The sequence below is a fragment of the Miscanthus floridulus genome, chromosome 8 (genome assembly GCF_019320115.1).
Source record: "Miscanthus floridulus cultivar M001 chromosome 8, ASM1932011v1, whole genome shotgun sequence".
Lineage (NCBI taxonomy): Eukaryota > Viridiplantae > Streptophyta > Magnoliopsida > Poales > Poaceae > Miscanthus > Miscanthus floridulus.
Genome location: NC_089587.1, coordinates 39,214,069 through 39,235,734, shown reverse-complemented (window position 1 = coordinate 39,235,734; position 21,666 = coordinate 39,214,069). Strand labels below are relative to the sequence as shown.

General features: G+C 41.8%; 1 protein-coding gene and 1 pseudogene across 1 annotated transcript; both read right to left on the bottom strand.

The window, feature by feature from the left end:
- Window positions 1-1,541: 1,541 nt before the first annotated feature.
- Window positions 1,542-9,014, bottom strand: LOC136476207 (peroxisomal fatty acid beta-oxidation multifunctional protein-like; annotated as a pseudogene).
- Window positions 9,015-15,679: 6,665 nt separating this feature from the next.
- On the bottom strand, window positions 15,680-20,710 carry LOC136471701 (protein FERTILITY RESTORER RF2, mitochondrial-like). The gene is made up of 5 exons (XM_066469442.1): window positions 20,513-20,710; window positions 19,748-19,836; window positions 17,789-17,862; window positions 16,429-16,507; window positions 15,680-16,284 (listed from the first exon to the last, which is right to left on the bottom strand). Exons 2-5 carry the CDS (start codon window positions 19,815-19,817, stop codon window positions 16,052-16,054), a joined length of 456 nt encoding a protein of 151 aa, XP_066325539.1. The 5' UTR covers window positions 19,818-19,836; window positions 20,513-20,710; the 3' UTR covers window positions 15,680-16,051.
- Window positions 20,711-21,666: the final 956 nt, after the last annotated feature.

Genomic DNA, 21,666 nt, shown 5'->3' with positions numbered 1-21,666 from the left:
ATGTGTCTGGCCACGTGTCCACCATAGAGTGCGGATTGCACGGGCCAACCGCCAGGTGTTCCAGCATATAGAGCAGAGCATATTTGTTGTGCACAGGCGCTCTCTCCGATGGGGTCATGTGGGGACCACTGGACCTTTCTAATGGTCCCCAAACCTTCTGCAAATAGTTTGTGGGGCCATCGGATTTATCCGGTGGGATCATATATCGGAGTTGCACCAGATAAAAGACGATGGAGTTTTTGAAATCGTACATCCGACCATTGGCTTCTATAGGTGTCCATTGGAGGCCTCGCGGTCAGACCTCCACCACGCAGAAGCTACTAAGTTTGCCGATAACGATTAGCTCCTCCCCCTCTATAAATAGAGTGTGTGCTCGGGTTGTGAGGCTCTCTCTCACCTTGCTTGCTTTAGATTGACTTTGAATGAGATTGGAGAGAAATCTAGTGCATTGTATTAAGAGTTTGCATCTCGTGGCATTAAAGATCGTTGTTGTTGAAGTGCTCTTATTACTCTTGGTGGTTGCCACCACCTAGTTGGCTTGGTGTTGTTGAAATGCATCAAGTGCTGCTTGGTGATTGTGTGGGGACATGGGATGGTGGCTTGTGCTCATCCTCGCAGGAGCTGGTGACTAGAAACTCTAGTAGAGTCAAGAGGCATGGAGAGTGCTTGTGGCCAACGGACTTATACATGAGTGCCCATGTTGAGGGCCGAGCTTGTGTTCTCGCAAGGCTTGCAGAAAAGCAATGGTCCAAGATCTCGTCTCAATAGCGAGTAGGATGCTGGCAAGTAGCCAAACCTCGAGAGAAATATTGTTTCATCACTGTCTTCCTCGTGGTTTTCTCACTTCTACTCAAGCTATTTACTTGTTCATTTGATTCCTTGTGTAGTTGCTAAAGTAGACGGCTAGTTGAGTAGTGTAATTCAAGTAGTTGCTTTACTTGTGCAGCTCGATTTGTTGTTTAATTAGCCTTGTTTAGTTTGAGTGAACTAGTGTAGCTTGTTGTTCTTTCTTGGTCACTACAATTATATAGGAGGCTTGCTTTGAAGTGTTAGGCTAGGCTTGTAGAATTATTAGGTGAGCACGATGGCCTTGACGTCGTCATCCCACATCGGAGCACCGAGCACGACGGGGCCATCAGGCAAAAGGAAACAAGTCGAAAAGAGGCGAAGGGGAAAAGCTGGCGTTGTTTACTGGCGGGGTGCAGGGCGTTGACGGGCGGGCTGCACATAATGAGCCCGTTCGCTGATTGGTTTCTAGGCTAATAAGTTCAGCCGGTGCTAGTTTGTTGTAAGAGAAAAACATTTTTGACTAGGTGATAAACCCTAGTTGAAACCAAGGCTGAGTGATGAGCGCCACGTCGTCTGCGCCCACCTCCATTGTCACACGCATCATCGTCCCCGGCTCCCCGCCGCCATGGCCCGGCCGTCCTGACTCCTGGTTGTTCTTGTTCGCTGGATCACGGTATACCTTGTTGGTGCAACACTGATAGCACTGGTACCTGGTTGGCGCAAGCGACTAACACGAGAAGACGACGCACTGATAGCGGCATATATTTCAATTATTTATTACGTACGTATTGAACATTGTACAAATGACAGCGACATACAGAGTGATCAGGTACAATTAAGGCATGCCACTCTGTTCATAGAAACTCTGCCATAGTTATAGTTCAAGGCACCAAAACTGTTACAGCTATGCAAACACATTTATTTTTCATCATTTCTGTGCCTCCTGTTTGTGTTCACGGAGCTGTTTTGATCTGCGAAGCAGCCGTCGACGGCTCATCCCGCCAGTATTCTGTATTCTTCTGCTTGACAGCACCTCACATGCGTGACCTCGCCGAACCTTGCTGCGATGTTCCTGGTGCGCTCTGCGGCGAATATAAAAAACGGTTAGCATGACGAACAGCCTGCTCCAGTATACGACCTAGCATCACACTATTTTCTGCAGCAACAGCAGTACTCTAGACAGAGGTAATTTTATGCTCAATGATTAGCACAAGACCAAAGGTAAATTCGCATCTATATCAAAATTGAAAATCTATGTGCATCTATATTAAATAAATTGCACTCCCAACGTTGATTAGCAAAGAATCAGACGTCCTACAAGGTACACTCTCATGAGAGTGCTGAGTGAGAACTTACCAATGGTACACCACTTTTAGCTCGTTGTTCCAAATACGATGATGGTTTAAAGAAGGGACCATAAATTTCAGCCCACTTGCTTAGCTTCGAATGTATGTAAGGTGCTCCAACAGTGTCAGCCCAGAAGACAAGACCACCCCTGCAAAAAAAAAAATGTAAATTCAAACTAAATACTCATAATAGGCACACCTCCTTAAATCCATAAACAATTGTAGAAATGCATAAATGGTAATGGAGGACAATAATCATTGCATTAAAAAGGTTTAGCTTGTATTGACACTAAGGGCTGTCGATACTTGCATGATGTAAAGATAGAATTTGGTTCAATATTAATTACAACTCTCTGCAGAACTACGTATAAGTCAAGTATACAGGAGTCTCGTACATTTTAAACAATGAGGAACCAGATCAATAACTAGATAAACTATACACATGTTAGATACCATATGCCACACAATCATAGGATCATAGCTTAGCCCGCGTAATTATTAGAGTAGGTACATTTGTTGTACCAGTGCATTAGCAAGGTGCTAAATTTTAAGACATGTCACTCAAGTTTATTTCCAGAAATTGCAAATCCCACCCATTGCGTTGTCTATATATGATCTATTAAGTGTTCCTCCAGGAGTATCATCAACCTGTGGTTTTAGTGAGATTTGGGATTCATGGATTCAAAATTGTAAATTCATTCAGCAAAAGTGAGCAAAAATGAATGTGCCAGGGATGAAAAACTGCAGGTTCAATGGAAGTAAAAAAAAACATATCATTTTGTACCGAAGTAACTATATAAACATATAAATACAGTTAAAAGTTCAAGCAATTCTTACCTGTATTTGGGAAAGCCCATTCCTAGAACAGAAGCAATATCAAGATCAGAAGCTCGAATTACAACATTTTCATCCATAACCCTGCATGCCTCATTCACAACTGGGAAGAAAATCATCTCCAAAATATCTTGATCCGTTAAAGTAACAGGCTGCAAAACATATAATTTGGTCAAATAAGGATCTTACTCAACACAGGAATAGAATGAAAATTCTAATAAATGCACAAGCCATGTGTTAGACAGGAGTGAGAAAACAATACCTTTCCACCAGGCATTGCGTTTGCCTGCTTTCGGAACTCCTCAATCACATGCTGAACACTAGGGTCTGGCTTTGGCTTCCCACCCTTCTCATAAATGTAGTAACCATTACCATTTGCCTTCCCTGTAAAACAGTAATTTGGAAATTTCACTTCTCAAGAAAAATATACAAAATGTGCATTCATCTATTGACTGGCTTGTGCCATCATATAAGATAAGATCAAATTATGAAATAAGCAAAAGTAGGTTACCCTGTCGTCCATCCTTTACTATCAAGTCCACGAGGTTAGATTCCAAATTTCTTTCTCCAAAGGCATCAGCGTAGATATCTTTTACTGCCAAGGCCACTCCATACCCAGCCACATCTTGGAGTCTACAGGGCAGCAAGGAAAAATGTCAAATATAAGAACTCACATGAATCATGGAAGCAAAATTTAGAACAGTCAACCAACAATAGCCATTTAAGAATCAACAGTGCATCAGATCTGCATTGTTCATTTTAACAAGCTAGCTAAGGCAGAGCACAGCATACTAAGGATGTCACATTATTCTTTGTCCAGGTGACGATTGATTCCCATCTGGAAAAGGAAGATAAGTTGGACCAATAATCTAGTACTGAATACATTCACAATGGTTCAAGTCCCAGAATAGCACTATCTACATTTTAATTTGACCTAGGTTCAACCATAAGGGTATAATCAGAAGCCTGGCCCACGTGTTGACAGGATGCCAGTTTATTTACAGTGCCATTAGTAAAAAAATGTGGTATGACTTCACAAGGATAGTTTCATTAACCTTTTGTATGAATTGCACTTCCTACATAATTTTGTACAATTAAATCCTTTCTCAAAATGAACATTTATAATGGCCATCTAATACTACATACAAATGTTAGGAAACAGAGCAAAGAACTTACTGAAAAGGTCCCATTGGCATGCCGAAGCTGCTTATTACTCGATCAATTCTGAAAACATCAATACCAAGACTGACTAGAAGATGAGAACCCTGTGTGTAAGGAAAAAATGTACGGTTGACTGCAAATCCTGTGCAGTTGCCGACCACAACAGGGACTTTCTTTATTATCTTCCCAACGGTGATGAGATCAAGGATAGCTTGTGGTGATGTCTTCTCCGTCCGGACAATTTCAAGCAAGGGCATGAATATGAGCAGGGCTGAAAATAACATAGCATAATAGCATTAGCAACCTGTGGATATTAGAAATCTGTAGTTCAACTGAAAAACTGCAGTACATGTTCTTTTATTTTAACAAATGTGTTAATCCATAATTCATAAGCATACTCATACTCCAGATGTTATTAGCTTTTGCACCACTAGTATTCAAGATCTTCCACAAATCCAGTAATCAGAATTCACGAACCTGAAAAAGTGAGCCCCTATAATTCTATCTTGAGAATTTGTCTTCTCGCCAACAACATTCAAATCAATGGTGGATGTGTTTGTCGCAAGTATGCAATGTTTCGGACAGATTTTCTCAATGTCAGAAAATATTGATTGCTTCAAAGGAATCTTCTCGATAACAGCCTACAAGAGAGGAATGTGTCACAACCACCTAACAAACAAATATTCTATGAGCATGTATGTAACTAAATACAGTTCTCATGAGATTCGTGAACACAAAATGTAGTTCAATCACAACAGATTCAAAAAACGTATGAACACTAACCTCAATAACCATATCAACATCCTTGAAATCTGAATAATCCAAAGCGCCCTTGAGAAGCGACATGGCCTTGTGCATCCTATCCTTTGTTAGCGAACCTCTTTTGACCAGGCCCTCAAGATTACCTGTTACAAAGATTGTTAGATTTACTAGTAAGGTAACTTATAAATTTAACTTTAAAGACAATCCTAAAGCTCAAGCACATGGAGAACTCAAAAAGGCATAGATACACTAGAACATTTTCTCAAAATATGCAACAGCTGTATAAAGAGATTGACCTGCTACCATTTTCTCTCCCCTTTGCAGAAACTGAGGGTTTACTTCCTTGAGCACAACAGAAATGTTGCTAACAAGAAGTGATGTAACAATTCCAGAGCCCATCAGACCACCACCAATAACAGCAACTTTTCTAATTGGCCTTGGTTTCAGTTGAACATCAGTTACACCTGGCACCTATACATAATCAGCAGCATAAGTCACTGCAGCAATTTAGCTTCACTGAACTTGACTTCATCTACAGCTTTTTTACTATTTTTTTCTATTTGAAGAAATCCAGTCATGTTACTACAATACAAATGAACAAATTCTGCATATAAACATCAGACCATTTCTAAATAATTAAAAAGGAAGGGTGATGCATCTAAGGTTTGAAGGTATTCAAGGACTGGATGACGATTTGATGGTAAATCATAAAAGAAAGGTAAACTACACTGGAAGACAACCTTTGTCGTGGAACGTTGTGAAAAGAAAACATGGACAAGAGCCTTTGATGTTGGTGCTATCACCAGCTCCTTGAAAATCCTGGCTTCCTGCATTTATTGGTGTCTGTTAAGTAAACATGTAAATAGTCTATATAGTTAAAAGCAGGAGAAACAGGAATGTATCATCCACTATTGCGAGGTGTTTACTATTTTTTGTCAAAGAGCATTTGATCCCAGCACAAATGCCAAAATAAAGCTAAGATAGCCTACACTCCATTGCAGGATTATTTCATATATATAAGTTTTACATAGCCTATGGAAATTCCTGAGAAATAAGATGCCGAGCTAACTGTATAACTAAGAGAAGTTGAAAATAGTAGATATTCTCGCCTCAATTCCCTATTTGAAGGAGACAGGTACAGACACATACCTTCAAAACACCAGCTTGGCCTCCATATAATATGCCTTCTTCCATTACATCAAGGCAGGCCTGGTGCTGTGGCATGTTTGGTGCAATCTTCATTGCTTGCTGTCTTGCTGCATTTAATACAGCACGAGCTTCAGATAGTGATCCAAGCTTATCTGTTCTGCCAAGAGATTTCATCCAAGGTTTACGGCAATTAGCAATTTCCAGAGCCCAAAGACGTGATGTCTTTATCAATTCATCAGGAGAGCAAAGGGCATCAATCAAACCACGTTCCTTCCCTTCCTTTGCCGTAATGAACTTACTTTGCTGTTAAAGTCATACCAGATGTCCAATTCAGAAGACTGAAACATCACATGCTAGATCATTACAGTAATTAACTAAAAACATGGAACTTGTTTACAGACAAGTCATTACATCCACAGTTCACAAAATAAGTAACTGGATGCCTACTGATTGGCTTCTCTTGAATTAAATGAAGGCTATGGTAGAAATAAATACACACATTAAAGATTTAAGCAAAGATTCATATTTATGATCTCTCTTTTTTTCCTCGAATTTGTTCATCGCTTGATATCAGACTAAGCAGTAAAATATAAATCAATATGCCAAAATTTTCTAAAGCAACAAGACGTGGCTTCGCTATTCAGCGTGGACAATTTGACATTGCCTAGTTTCGAGTATGGAAATTATCTACATTTGACCCAAAAGTTCACATGATTATATGATCAGAAACAAGCAAATATCACAGGGTGAATCTGTAATAGTGAAGGTAAACTATTATATATTCTTCTGGAACAAGCATATGATTATGGACAAGTACCCACTAAAATATCCCCTTCAGACATCTTCCCTTAAGCCTCCCATCTGCCCAGTTCTGCCATTGGATAAATTGTTACTGGTCGTTTCATCCCTTTCCTACCCTGGACACCATAATAATTCAACTCCTGGACCCACTTCCCCGTCCACATGGACACCATCCATACAATTCAGTAGCTTACAATTACTTACAGCCTAAAATAATATACTGAAATCAAGGTTGATTTCATGGGGGGAAAACTAGAGTTTAGTAAATGAGTTTTTACCAAGTTAAAAGGAAGAATTCACTTATACAAGAAACAGTCAAACAGATGAACTCAATTACTCACCAGCATCATTTCAATTGCTTTGGGTAGACCTACAAGCCTCGGCAGACGCTGGGTACCTAGATAATAAGTTAACACAGTTAGATCCAAGACATGATAGAGTCCAATACGAAGCCGGGTAACTGTAGAAATAGTTCTCTGTTCAGGCACAGATATATCCATACCTCCAAATCCAGGGATGATGCCAAGGGTTAGCTCTGGCAATCCAAGTTGAGCTTCAGGAGTAGATATCCGAGCATGACAACCCTGAACATATCATTTACGGATAAAATGGATTTAGACTAGGTTCGGCAGCCAGCTTAACAATCAGCTCTTACAACATCTGGCAGAAATGGCATACCATAGTCAACTCTAGGCCACCACCCAACGCGAGACCTTGAATGGCTGCAACAGAAGGTTTTTTGCCCTCTGCAAATAAATGGGTCCAGGAATTGTGATATTGGTAGAAACAAAAGCATATGCAAAAGGTTACAATTGCATACAAGTGATGTGGCAAAAAAAAACTATACCTTCCATCATGTTTGACACAAGCTCGACGGATACGTCCGGCATAAGTGATACATCCCCTGCATGCCACCAATGTCATGTAAGCAAAGGAACAGGCAAACAGCTCCCCATAAGCAGAAAACCTAGCATAGAGCTAACAACAGTACAAGTGAAAGGCATTCCCTTACCAGTCTGATGAACCTTTGTGAAAACGTTGATATCAAATCCTCCACAGAACTTGCCTCCAGCACCTAGGCAATTCAGAATCCAGGACAATGACAAGAATCAGAAACAGAGCATCTCTTTCGCATACCAGTGTACGGATTTCGCAGCGCATCCAAATTAGTTACCAATTAAACAAAACAAAAACGGTTAAAAATGTGAATTATGTCGAACAACTTGAAAAGGTATCAGGACACTTTCAGTTTAGTAGAAAGGTAGAGCAAATACATAAATATCTGCCCAGCGTTGTCGAGGAGCATTTAAATGCAAAGCTCTATTATCAAGTATCAAGTATAGAACAAGGGCCCTGTTTTCTTGTTTCCACCACTTGAGTTCTATCTCTGCCTCCTTGAGCAAGGTGCTATCTCCAGAGGCCAGCGCAACTGGCAAGTAAGTAGGCAGTTCAAGGTGGACTGGGGTGAGCAGAAATAGTAGAAAACTAGGAAAGCGACGTTTCCACGACTATCCATATCAAACGTGGTCCGTGGATAGCACCAAACATTAAGATGGCTGGTATACTACAGAGAGTAGAGACAAGATCCCCACTCCCCAATATAAAAGGAGATATATTATCTAATGATAGTTGATAGAAGACCAAATTAAATAATGAAGAGGAGACTAGGAGAGATGAGAGATCTGACCGGTGAGCACGATGGCCTTGACGTCGTCACGGCGCATGGCCTCCGCGTACTTCTCCTTGAGCCCGGCGATGACTGCAGGCGAGAGGTTGGGGAGCAGGACGGGATTAGACCGCAAAAACGAAACTCCACCGAAAGCAAAACCACGGAAGAATTGAACACCGAGGAAGAAGGAGGCATCGGTCGGTCGCTTACTGATGGGATGGAGCGCGTTGACGGGCGGGTTGGCGATGGTGATGAGCGCGACGCCGTCGGCGCCCACCTCCATGGTGACCCGGATCGACCCCGCCGCCATGAGCACCGCCCGCCGCGGCGCGTAGGACGCCCGTGCTCGGTGGCTGGATCACCGCGACTCCGCGAGATAGGAAGGGAACGATGGAGGGAGGGTGGGAGAGTGGGAAGGAGAGAAGACGGCCGGGGATTGCTGGGAAGGGTAAACGAAAGCTTCCACGGCGCAACCACTCGGGCCTCGGCTGATGGATGATGATGAGTTGGCTCTCACGGGGGGGCCGCCGATTTATTGGCCGGTGCGGTGGGTCGACTCGTGTGGGTGTGGCGTGGTCGCGTGGACCCTCCGGCACGGCCCGAGGCAAAACGCTAAGGCCACGTGTGAAAACACCGAGAATTTTTTTGTTCCTATATTTTTCTATACGGTAATACTTCTTATTATAGGTCGTCTATCGGTCGTGATGGACCTACCAAAATTTGCCATGTCTAAGATTTGATAAGAAAAATTTACTAAAATTTGGGCAAAAAATTTTGCCATGGATTTAGCATGCCAATTATAAGGTATTGATAAATTTTGGTAGCCAACTAAATAGCTGCCAAAAATTTGGCTTGCCCAAATTTTGGTAACTAAATTTTGGCCTTCGACTAATCAGGCTCTAAGTCACCTACTCTTGCGCCTAGCCCATACTGCCCCTCGCCCATGTCGCCTGCTCACTCAGTGCGCTGCGCGCCTCTGCTCTAGGTCGGAACTCGCCCTCACTCGAGGCCGCGCGGCCCCGCCCGCGTCCCCGCCGCCCAGCTCGGACCCACGCATCCGTCGCGGCCGCGCTCCATTCGCCTGCCAGTGCCCCTACCGAGGTCCGTGCCGCCAATGAGCTCTGCACCGGCGACCTCCACGTCACTCCGCGGCATCGAGCTCCGCGTCGCTGAGCCTCCATTCATTCAAGCAGCAAGCAGATGCTACGTTGAAAGCACATGTTGCAATATTATGTTTTAAGTGTTTCAGAGGTATGTTGCAAGTGTTGTACATCGATGTTGTAAAAGTAGATCGAGAAGTTGCACATGTTGTAATGGCTATACACATAGGTTTCAAGTGTATGTTCCAAATATTTCATCTGTTCCAGATGAATGTTGCAAGTGTTTTATCTGAATGTTGCATATACATGCATGTTGCAAGCATATGTTTCAAATGTTTTCAGGTGTTTCATACGTATGTTTGTGAGTGTTTCGTCTGGACGTTGCATATGTTTGTAATGGTTTTCAAATGTTTTTCAGGTGTTTTCAGAAGTGTTTCACACACTTGTGTTTAAGTGTTTCATTTGTCTTTTTTTATGTTGCATCTGGATGTTTCAAAAATAGATCGGGTGTTGTACATAGGATCACGTGGGAAGTGGCCGGTGGTGCGGACAACGTTCGGAGCGGCATGAGCGACGTCCAGGGCGGCGCGGGGCCACTGCTGGTGCACTCCCTCATGAACCCGACGCGCTATGCGCTCGTTTGCTCTCTCTAAGCGGCAGCGTCCGGAAGCTAGTGCTCCGAACAGACGTCCGGACGTTAGCAAGTCCACGTCCTATAAATAAAATTGAACTGATTTCCGTGGACGTTTCAAGTAGGTCCTAAAGTTTTATTTAAGATTCAGTTGTGACTAGTTAACATGACATGTTCAAGAGCTAATTATAACCAGCTAAAAATTTGTTAAAAATTAGCCCTAGCTTAAGGGGACTAATTTATCAGCTAAGTCTATAACTAGTTGTTAGCCAACTAACTAGGCTAATCCTACTTAATTTTAGCCCTAGCTGATCAAACAGGCCCATAGTTAGCTGGGCAACAGAGCTAACTATTAGTTGGTTAATTATTAGTAGAGGTTGTTGGATTCAACATGTTTTGTGTATAATACTTTTGCTCTTTCGCGAACTATAGTAAGAGGGTACATAGATAGAGATGAGTAGATGGCAATATATTTTGACAAACTATTATCGTTGTCACTCCGTATTAAATAGGTTGGACTAATAACTAGTGAAATAGTTGTAGCAGGGTGCCAAAATAATAATTACTTGGATTGTTTGAACCCACTCAAGCCAATTTCTAGAAGATAACGAATAGTTGAATGAATCAAGACACTCCTTTAGCTACTAAAATTGGCGAGTGAGAATCAAAACAAACCTGCTACCTATTATCTGCTAAAGCAACTAACAATTACTATTGGTAGCAAAAGAATGTAAATTTAGGTCTAATTTGAGCCGAACTATGTTAAGTTTGACTAAGTATATGCAAAGTAGTATCAATAGATATCAATCTAAACAGACATACCATAAATATATTTTTAATCACAAATCTAATGATATTTATTTAACATGATAAATATTATTATCATTTACAAATTTGGTTAAATTTAATTAAGATGGTATGACGGGACGGAGGGATTAGTTCATTAGTTGATGGAGAGGTGCTAGCAGACGCTAATAGTTCATACGCACTTTTAACCACATATTAATATGTGGATCTAAACAGTCTCCTACGTACGTACTAATAATTAGCTAGCCAATAATCAATATGTATTAGCTATTAAGCTAGCTACCACTATCTGGTTAATACTGCTAGCTAACAGCTGCTAACTACTAGGTAGCTGTTGTTATTAGAATGGGTTGTATATATGAATTAACCTGCTAATAGATTGGTATAGATGGTTGGAAAGTTTGCTGGAGATGCAAATTATCCATGATGCCCGCAGTTAGTTTTACCTAGTTCCATCGTAAATTAAAAGAGGGCCATATGAGGGTGTTGTTTGTCCATGCAGCAAGAACAAATAAAGCACAATGTGTTGGGTCTGTCTCAATTGTGTAGATGGCAGCTGTAACTTGCTTTTTTTTTTGGTGAATTACACGAATACAGACACGGACGCTCAACACACACGCACGCTCACCCCTATGATGAACACACGTACCTAAACCCTACATATCCCTACGAGCATCTCCAAAAAAACTATACCGACACATCTTGAGATTGACGAAGACACCACGGGAACGTCACATAACACTAAAAGCATAACGTCGTTAAATCCTGAAATAAATACAGAAAAAATATGAGTACTCTTGCCAAGTCGAAAACTTAAACTCAGATGGACTGATTCCACCGTAAGAAACCTAACCAGCTGAGTTAGGCTTAGTTCGTAGCTGTAACTTGCTTGTTCACGACTCCGAACAAATTATTTTGCTGGTAAAACAAACACAGTCGTCTTGGACGGAATGGAACTTGCTTGTTCACGACTCCGAACAAATTATTTTGCTGGTAAAACAAACACAGTCGTCTTGGACGGAATGGAAAGGCGCTCAAACCTTATCTCCTACACTCCTTCGAACGAAGACGATCAGCCGATGACTGAGGAGCAAAAGAGACGGACATGATGTTGAGCTCCTTCTTGTCGCCGCTGGTAGTGTGGGTGGTGACGACCAACGACTAGGCCGATAATATAGTGCGTATTGAGGTGGTGCACCTGGCGCTATGCTCCAAGTACAAGCTGATAGTGTGGATGTGACGACCAAGCCGATAATACTATTTGTAATACGCCGAGAATATAGAGGAATAATAGAGTAGCGTTGAAAAGTTTCCGTTACGATGGGATGGCCGCGGAAGCACGCGTAACGATGAGATGAGATATATAGAAAGAACGATAAAAAAAAGCCGTGTCGGAACGTGACCCATCATGATCGAGGATGCCGTGAACGCGGGGCCGTTTTGAACACATGAATTTCCGCGAGAGTTTCACATGAATTAATTTAATTTCACAGAAAAAACATAGGAACAGAAAATATTTCTCGCGTTTCAAATAGGCCCTGATGTCGGTACATGAGCCAAAAGAACTAGAGTTTTTAGAGCATCTCCAGCAGATCCCACCAATAAAATGTTATTGGCGATTATCAATACTATTTTTAGACTATCGGAGGAGATGCTGCAACAGATCACCAATAATCTCCCCCGATATATAGGGCTTACCGGTCAGATTAGATTTTTTATTTTATTTTTCTTTCCTATTCTCTCCGAGAATCAACACCGAGCAAGGGGGTGTTTGGATCCGGCTACTAAAATTTAGGAGGTATATCAGGAGGATGTGGCATGGGGTGTTCGGATACTAATAAAAAACAAATTATATAATTCGTCAGTACTCCACGAGACAAATTTTTTAAGCCTAATTAACCCGTCATTAGCACATGTTTACTGTAGCAAAACATTGTCAAATCATGGACTAATTAGGCTCAAAAAATTCGTCTCGCAAATTAGTCGTAAACTATATAATTAGTTTCGTAATTAGTCTATATTTAATACTCTATGCATGTAAACATCGGATGTGACAGCGACTAAAATTTTAGGAGGAGCCAAACACCCCCACAAGTCTTCTTCCGCCCCAGCCGAGCGTGTCCATCCGCCTCTGCCCCAGACATGGCGCCCGTCCCCTTCGGCCCCTCCCGCCCCAGCCATGGTGCCCCTCGATCCCTTCCGCCCGCAAATCGCATGCATGGCCACTGCCGCCCAATCCGCTCCCTGCAAGCTCAAGGAAGCCACGCCGCTGCCGCGCCTGCAAGCGCCACTGCTGGAGCTCGACCACCTCCACCGTCATTGCAAGTTCGACCACCTCAATCCACTGCTCGCCAGATCCATCCCCATCCTTCGCACAAGCCGGAGACACAAGATCCGCCGGAGACGCAACAACGGCTCGCCAAAGACGCAAGATCCGCGTGGGCACGGGAAGGAGATCGCGACAGTTGGGATGTGGGTGAGGTTTTGGGGGAGCTGCATCTCCCCCTCTATCTGGGGGGAGTTATGGTGATTTTCGGGGATCACCAATTAATGGGGATTGAAAAGGAGAGCGACTGGAGCAAGTTTTTTAGCCAACTCCCTCGATACTTTTTTTCTGTGTGTTATTATAAAAGATCGTAATCCTCTGTGTGTCCCTGAAAAAATTCAGCGGTCTTCAGCGCCACTACTCTAATTTTTTCGTGTCCTCCATGCCACTTCCGTCAGTTTGGACTCTAACGCCGTCAAACTGCAGGTGTGAAAAGACGAAAATGCCCTTAAGTTCAAATATGTTATTAATTTTTTTGAGCATCTTAACGACTTCAAATGAAAAACTCAAAACTAGAAAGTTGTAGATCTCGTCGAGATCTATAATTTTCATATAAAAATTATTTTTATTTAATTCCGCAAAAAATATGATTTGATATGATTAATATATCTTAGAAAAATCATATTATTTTTTTTGCGGAATTAAATGAAAAAAAATTATATGAAAATTATAGATCTCAACGAGATCTACAACTTTCTCGTTTTGAGTTTTTTCATTTGAAGTCGTTAAGATGCTAAAAAAAATTAATGACATATTTAAACTTAAGGGCATTTTCGTCTTTTCACACCTGCAGTTTGACGGCGTTAGAGCCCAAACTGACGGAAGTGGCATGGAGGACACGAAAAAGTGGCGCTGAAGACCGCTGAATTTTTTCAAGGACACACAGAAGATTACGATCTTTTATAATGGCACACAGAAAAAAGTCTCTTGGACCCAGGATGGGGGAGTTGCCGGAGATACTCTTAGAGCATTTTTAGTACTATATATATATATATATATATATATATATATATATATATATATATATATATATATATATATATATATATATATATATATATATATAGTAGTAGTAGGCAGGTAGATTCAGTTCATGCTACTGCTTCTTTATTTTCTCTAACAAAACTTTATGCTTTTCACTTTATCTTACTATTTTCAAGATTTTGGCTACCGCCAACCGCTACCTTTTAATTATTTATTAAAGTATTTTGAAAGCATTAAAAGAAAGTATGGGCAGATTTCACTGTGAGAACAGAGGCGCACCTCGAAAATGAGAAGAAAAAAAAAACAAGCATTTACAGGGCACTATAAGTAATAACTGAACTGGTGCCACGATCAAGCTTAAAATGAGTTTGCTAAGTAAGTTGGGGAGGCGTCAAATCAAACAAATACAACACGTCTGGATGGCTTTTCAATCGCGCTCTCGCCGTAACTCCTGGAGAGCAGCATGAGGAATTGATGATCGCGGGATTCTCTCACGCCCCACCAACCCCCGGTAATGAACTCTGATTATGCGTGATGGGTCGCAGCGTAACCACCAATCCCCGCATTCGCCAGCAATGATACCCTCACCAAACCGACGCTATTTGCAGCTCTCTTTTTTTTTCAGCCGTCAGCCCCTATCTAAAGACCGAACGTGATCCGTCTGCGACAGCGACGTTCTGCATTTGTTAGCACTAACTGTACATTTTTTGCTTGACTCCGGACTGGTGGTTGCAGACAGAAAGGCCCAGGAAATCACGGGGCCGAAAATGCAGACGAAATAATAGAAAGACACCAAGACCCGAGACGAGACCTCGTCGTCTTCCTGGTCAAGTCCAGCGAATTCATACGGTTATTCTCGTGAATTTGCATCGAAATGAACACCGAATTGCGCGATGCGGACTGACTCGTGGGTCGAGGCTTGGTGGTCTGGTCTGGTCATTTTTGGTTCACGTCTAGCGTTCACAAAACATATTATGTATTGACGGGGCGGCGACTTTGGATTCAGACACTCACAGCTGACTAGCACGGGAATTTCAGCAGGGGTGCAGCATTTGCTCTGCCCTCCATTTAGGGGCTATCCAAGTTGAGCATCTATCGGCAGCCTCGCCATATCGTGTACAGTGGACGCTCTGTTCTCGAGCTTGGTTGGGATGGACATGACGCTCTAGTCACGCCGTCCAGTCTAGGCCAGGGCACGGCATGGGGATGATTGATATATGATTTCAAAAAAGGATTTAGTTTAAGTCCGCACTAAATCCTAGGGATTTGGATCAAACTCACTTTTCCAAACAAAACTTTCTAACACAAGAGAAGAACATGGAGTGTTTACTGAAACAGATGCATTCTTTACCGAATTGGATGACATACATATAGAATAAACTTTCTAACATCCTATCCCTTATTATGAAAAAAAAAAGTTCCTCCGAAGAGCCTGGAGTTTCAAACACTGTGTGTTCCTATGAACCTTGCTCGAGACGAGGTGAGAAAGTTCAAGGGAATGCGTCAGAAGATTTCCACAGTACTTGACACCACACGGATCAATGGCAGAGCAAGTTGCAGTGCAAGTCCTCAATACAATCAATTGCACTCACATTGTATGATCGCGGAAGTTGGATTTAACCCAGAGTCACATGAAGCACTCTTCAGATCAGAAACCAGTAGCTTAGTGCCAGTGAGACTGCCGAAAGGCAATCATGCCTGCAGCAGCCCATTGCTGCCATCATCTCCAGCTCGGTGCCTCTGAGCAAGCAGGTACTTCTCGAACTCCTTCAGGTAGTCTAAGAGCAACACGCATGAGAAGAGAAGGAATCCGCCAAAGTAGTTGCTGCCCCCTCCGCCGCCTCCACCACCACCCCCACCTTTGCCGAAGCGGAATGGAGGGAACCCACCGCTCCCGTCATCCAGTTTTGGCCCCTGTACTTTCCCTAGAACAGTTATAAATAACACGGATAAAATTAAGTAAATGTGGTGAGTTTGACTTCTGTCTTTGAGCAACATCAGTTACCTGCTTCGAAGACAAGAAAAAAATGAATTCAATTATATGTAGTATGAGAGCTCTAAATTTTAACCTTTCTTATCACGTTGCATAGTTGCACTTGAAGATTTCTTTTGGACGCTTTGTGTTTGAGTAGCGTTGCATTTCACAATCTGTAGCAAACAGTTTACAGTTGTCACAGGAGAGGTGGTTAAACAAAGGATCTCACAGTGAAGTAGATCATAGACAATATAAGCAAGGTAGCATTTTCACGTTCAATTTTAGAATTTCACAGTGATGGTAGCCATTACAAGTAACAAGATACAGTACAAGTAACAATGATGGTATCTAAAAAATTATGGAAATTGAAGACATGTGATTTGTCTAGAAACATCATAAATCCATAATATATATGTGAGACACTGAACACACAAAATTTTCATAATATATGCACTCCTGGCATATAACTAATAGAATGAGGTCCTCATTGGCACATTCACCTCAAGTTAGCAGTGAAGGTCAATCTACCATAGCTGATGATTTAACATAATTTTATATTGAAACATGGAGACAATGACAACACGTTTTTAAATGCACACAAGTTCCACTATGCAATAGTTACGTATGCTTTGATACAAGCATAGTTATTAAGGCGTTGCCTAGTCGTCACCTAGGTGTCGAGGCGCTAAAAGAAACCTGGGCGTCCCCGACGCCACGACCAAAAATCAGCAAAACAAGAGAGGAGGGGAGGCAGAAGAGAGAGGAAGAACTGGAGGAGGACTGGGAAGGCCAAGCACTTGTCTCTGCTCCATCCCCATCGGCTCCAGACGCTATGGCCGTCGCAAACTTCTGCGACATCGGACATCTGGGAGGGGCAGCAGCAGTCAGCAACCCTCGATCTGCGATCTACAGGTGACTGGAGAGGATCTGGAAGGGGGCGGCACCAGCAGTGAGGACGGGGAGAGGAAGAGGTAGGGAGGAATGGTTGCAGGCAGCAGCGGCGCAAATGGAGAACGGGAGAGGGAAGGACGGAGAGAAGAGTCCCGCACAGAGAGGGGCAGTGGCGGCGGAGACGGAATGCTTGTCGATGGGAAGGGCTGAGGCAACAGATAGGTCACCAGGAAGGATATATGGGCTGGCTGGTGGGCTGGGCCTTTCTTAGTGTCTTGTCCTTCTTCTTTTCTTCTTTTCTTTTTCTTTTTCTTTTTCTTTTTTTCCTTCCTCTGTGCTGCTGCTTTGAAGTTTCTTATAATCATATGGCGTCGCCTTGCCTCGCCTTATGATCGCCTAGGCGTCGCCTAGGCGATTGGAAGGGGGTGGCTCGCCACGTCTCGCCTTAGCGCCTTAATAACTATGGATACAAGGCCTGATTTTGTGATTAGTTCTCAATTCCGTAAGCTCAATTTTACATGTAGTAAGATCAAAATTGAGAACAATTCATTAAACACACTTACTCTCAATGTTGCTTTAGCAGACACTTTCCAACCAAATGAGATGTGATTAACTTTAGGTTGCTGAAATTCCGAACCTACCAATCAGTAAGAAGTTTGGAAACATTATTCAACAATACATAGTGTATTACAATGTAAATTGCAAAAGAGGATCATCAAGGCCAAAACTCAGAAGGTTTGTGCTGATTCGCAGACCACAGAATCCAAGATCAAATGTTTCCTACCAAAATGTATCTTAGGCACCTAGACATGCATGGATGTGTCACCTACTCCCTCCCCGTCCCTAAATAACTGTCGTTCTCGCTTCCCGAGAAAAAACTTTGACTAATTTTATAGAAAAAATATTAATATTTATGGTACATAATTAATATCATTAGATAGATCGTTGAATCTATTTTCATAATAAATTTATTTGGAGATACAAATGCTGCACACATTTTATACAAATCTAGTCAAAATTACGACACGGAAACAAAAAACGACAGTTATTTAGGGACGGAGGGAATAGTCCCTAGCCAAGTAACCCTCAATTAAAAGTGATCTAAAAAAAACCTCAATTAAAAGTTGGAGCCTTTTTGGCCCACTTGTACATGTCCATGGACCTAAATGTACAATTCTAAAGTTTATAGACATGTGCAATTTACTCTAGAGAGAGTATTTACACATTAACTCAATGACTGTCTCATAAAAAGCAAAAGTGTGGTATGAACCTATCATATATGATACATACTCTTTAAAATAATAAAACAAAATACTTGACAACAGCCAATTTTTTTTATTTTATTTAAAAAGATTATTTACACATCAACTTAACGGCCGTCTCATAAAAAGGGAAAGTGTGCTATCACAGATTATCCATGACGTATCTGAATAGACACTGCATTTGATTCATCAGTTTTCATGGCTGAGGTAGAGCAGTCAAATCTTCAGAGCAAAAGGCAAGACTTGCAGGAAATAGGCTACCAGTCAAACTAAGATGCTTTACTTGCACCATATACTACACCACATACTGACACCACCACCACTTTATTTGGGTTCCAATGCATTTAAGGCAGCAACTTTAAGGATAAGCTAATAAACCAATATGAAATTAACAGCAATACAATATTACAAACTAGCAGATCATGAAGCTTTTTGAATGTGGTTACCTATACTAACAATGAGACAGGAGAGAGAAGAAATATACAGAGCATGCTTTTTAAGGCAACAAGGCAAGCGACCTCCTTTCCAGCTGCCTAGGCAAATAAGGCACTAGCCTAGGCAATGCCATACAAACATCTATTTCTACTAAAAATTCAGAAGAAAACCATACCTTAATGTTGCCAACTCTTAGCATCAATACCATACTAGCATATAAAATAGAGCAACTAGCATATAAAATCACATGACCAATGTACCACTTTACTAATAAGCAAGTATAAGACAAATCACAAGTGCCCAAGCAGTACCATTTGCCTTTCAGGCTCATATAAGCAAACAACTAGCAGGCAAGCATCTTATCTTCTTTAAGAAACAAATCATAGGGAGAGCAAGAGGAGCAGAGGCACGTGTGGCTCAATCTGGGCCTGGTGGGAAGGTAGGGCAAAGCTAGGAGCCAGCGAACAGCAGAGCGGAGCTTGTGTTCAGTGAGGAGGCAGGGCAGAGCAATCCTCCACAAATCCTCGCCCTGGGTCCTGGCGGACGCAGATGTGCAGCCGGAATCGACGCATGGGGAGCAAAGCCAGAACCAGAATTGATGCACGGATGGACAGCAAAGCATTGCATGGGGGATCGATGTGCCGATGCCAAATCTACTTGTTTTCACCTGTCAAAACTCTGTTATTACGTTATTTGTGTTTCTGGTTCAGTTAATCTTTTTGTTTCCAATTGTACTTCAAAATCAATAGTCTCTTGATGTATCATGACAAACAGACGAAACTCAGACTAACAATGAAAAAAATAGACCTTGAATCCAATAATTACCTCCAAATCTGGTAGTTGAAGTGCCATAGATTGCAGCTCCTGGCAATGAACATGTGCCGAGTTGAGACATTGTAGATGCAAATAAATGCCTACAAAGCCCAATAAAACACAAAATACCCATGAAAAATGAAACGCCTCACTGAATGCTTCAAAATGGAATATGCATCACTGCACATTGCATAGTTCAACATTAAACCTTTTATTTGTATTTGCTATCCAAAGACAGGAAAAGGAACATGATGATATTATCATATCATTACATATAAAAAGTATATATGCACATAATTGCTTTCTTCCACTTGTCAGCTGGTTTACCCATGTATTATGTCCGAAATATACCATTTGGCGTGCAGCATGACAAAATATAGCACAATATCCTATCATATATTCATATCACAACTTTACTTATACAATCACTAAAATGATTTGAAACAAAATATTCCTTATAGGAATTAATCATTTGGAACGGGAAACAGCGACTGAAATTTCAACTAAATAATGATTGTACAAAGTTTCATTAGTCGGGCGGACCTGGTAAACGACAAGGGTGTACACATGTAAGCCCAGTAATTTTTGCCAAAAAAAAAATCGAAGTTGGTAGGCATAATACATGTATACCCTCGCTTTTCGAGGAGTCCATCAATCTCAAGACGACTTTATAGAAAATAGTAGATCAGATACGAATACAAATCGCCAAATAGCTTAAGTTAGGGTTCAGGCGCTCGGTTTCGCACAGCGGGAAGGGAAGAGAAGGGGTGGGCATACCCGGTGGGTGCTCGTCGCCGGTGAAGCGCCCGACGAAGACCTGGCGAAGGGACCGACTCGCCCTTGTGCTCCCCGCCGAGCGCGGCCCTTCAGCTCCGCGCGAGCGAGATAGGTCCGTCACTCCGTCAGCGAGCGAGATGCGCCGCCGGCAGGAGGCGGATGGGCCCTGTGGCGTGGGGTAGCTTCTCTTCTCTAATGCGTGCCCAACAGCCCATAACCAAGGAAGCCCCAGACGGCCCAACAGCCCGGTGTTGCAACAAGAGAAGCCGAGTAACGCGTGTATGGGCTTGTCCCGTGCTGACTTCTGAGTGAGGGAGAGGTCGAGAGGATACAAGAAGTCTGCTAAAAAAAAGAGCATCTCCAAGAATTTGTGGAAAACAATTACTAAATCAATGATTTTTTAAGTGGCTAAAAAAGTTGGAAATATATTTATTGAGTTTCTCCGACCATTTCTAAATCTCGTTCCTAAAAGATAGAAAATAATTTTGATCAGAAATCCTGGACTATTTCTAAATCATCCCAACAATTTTTATATTTTATTTTCCTTTTGTACATTTGTATTGAGAACTCGGTCCTTATCCCATATTCTTTCCCACGTCCTTTGCCCTCTAGATTGGCCAATCGATACACACACATATTTTTCCGTACGGTTGGATCAATTTTCTAAGTGCGGAAAGATTGTGAGTTGAAATGGAGTTGTTGGAGAGTGTTTTTTCAATCTTAAAAAAACAATCAAGGCTGAGAGTGAGTTCTGGAAACTCTTGGAAATACTCTAAGCTAGGAACAAGGAGAGAGCTATATCGAATTTGTGAGCACAGGCAGTACCGGCTCTGCAATTTTAAAGGTCCTTTGCAAACACGATGGTAAGGACCTATTAAACTATTTTTAGCATGACAATTAAAATAATATAATAGTACTAATAGTTCATAAAAGGTAACAATAGTATAACAAAGAAAAGAAAAAACATTAAAATAACTATTGTTTTACCTCAAATAAAAAAATAATGTTTCAGTGTATTATAAAAAAACCGTCTCCCGGCATTTCTTGACGCCAAATCTTGAAGAATAGTATTGAGATAATGTTATCAAAAAAACATCCTCCTCAATGCTACACATAGCCAAGCCATCCAGTCTTTCTTGTAACATAGTTGATCT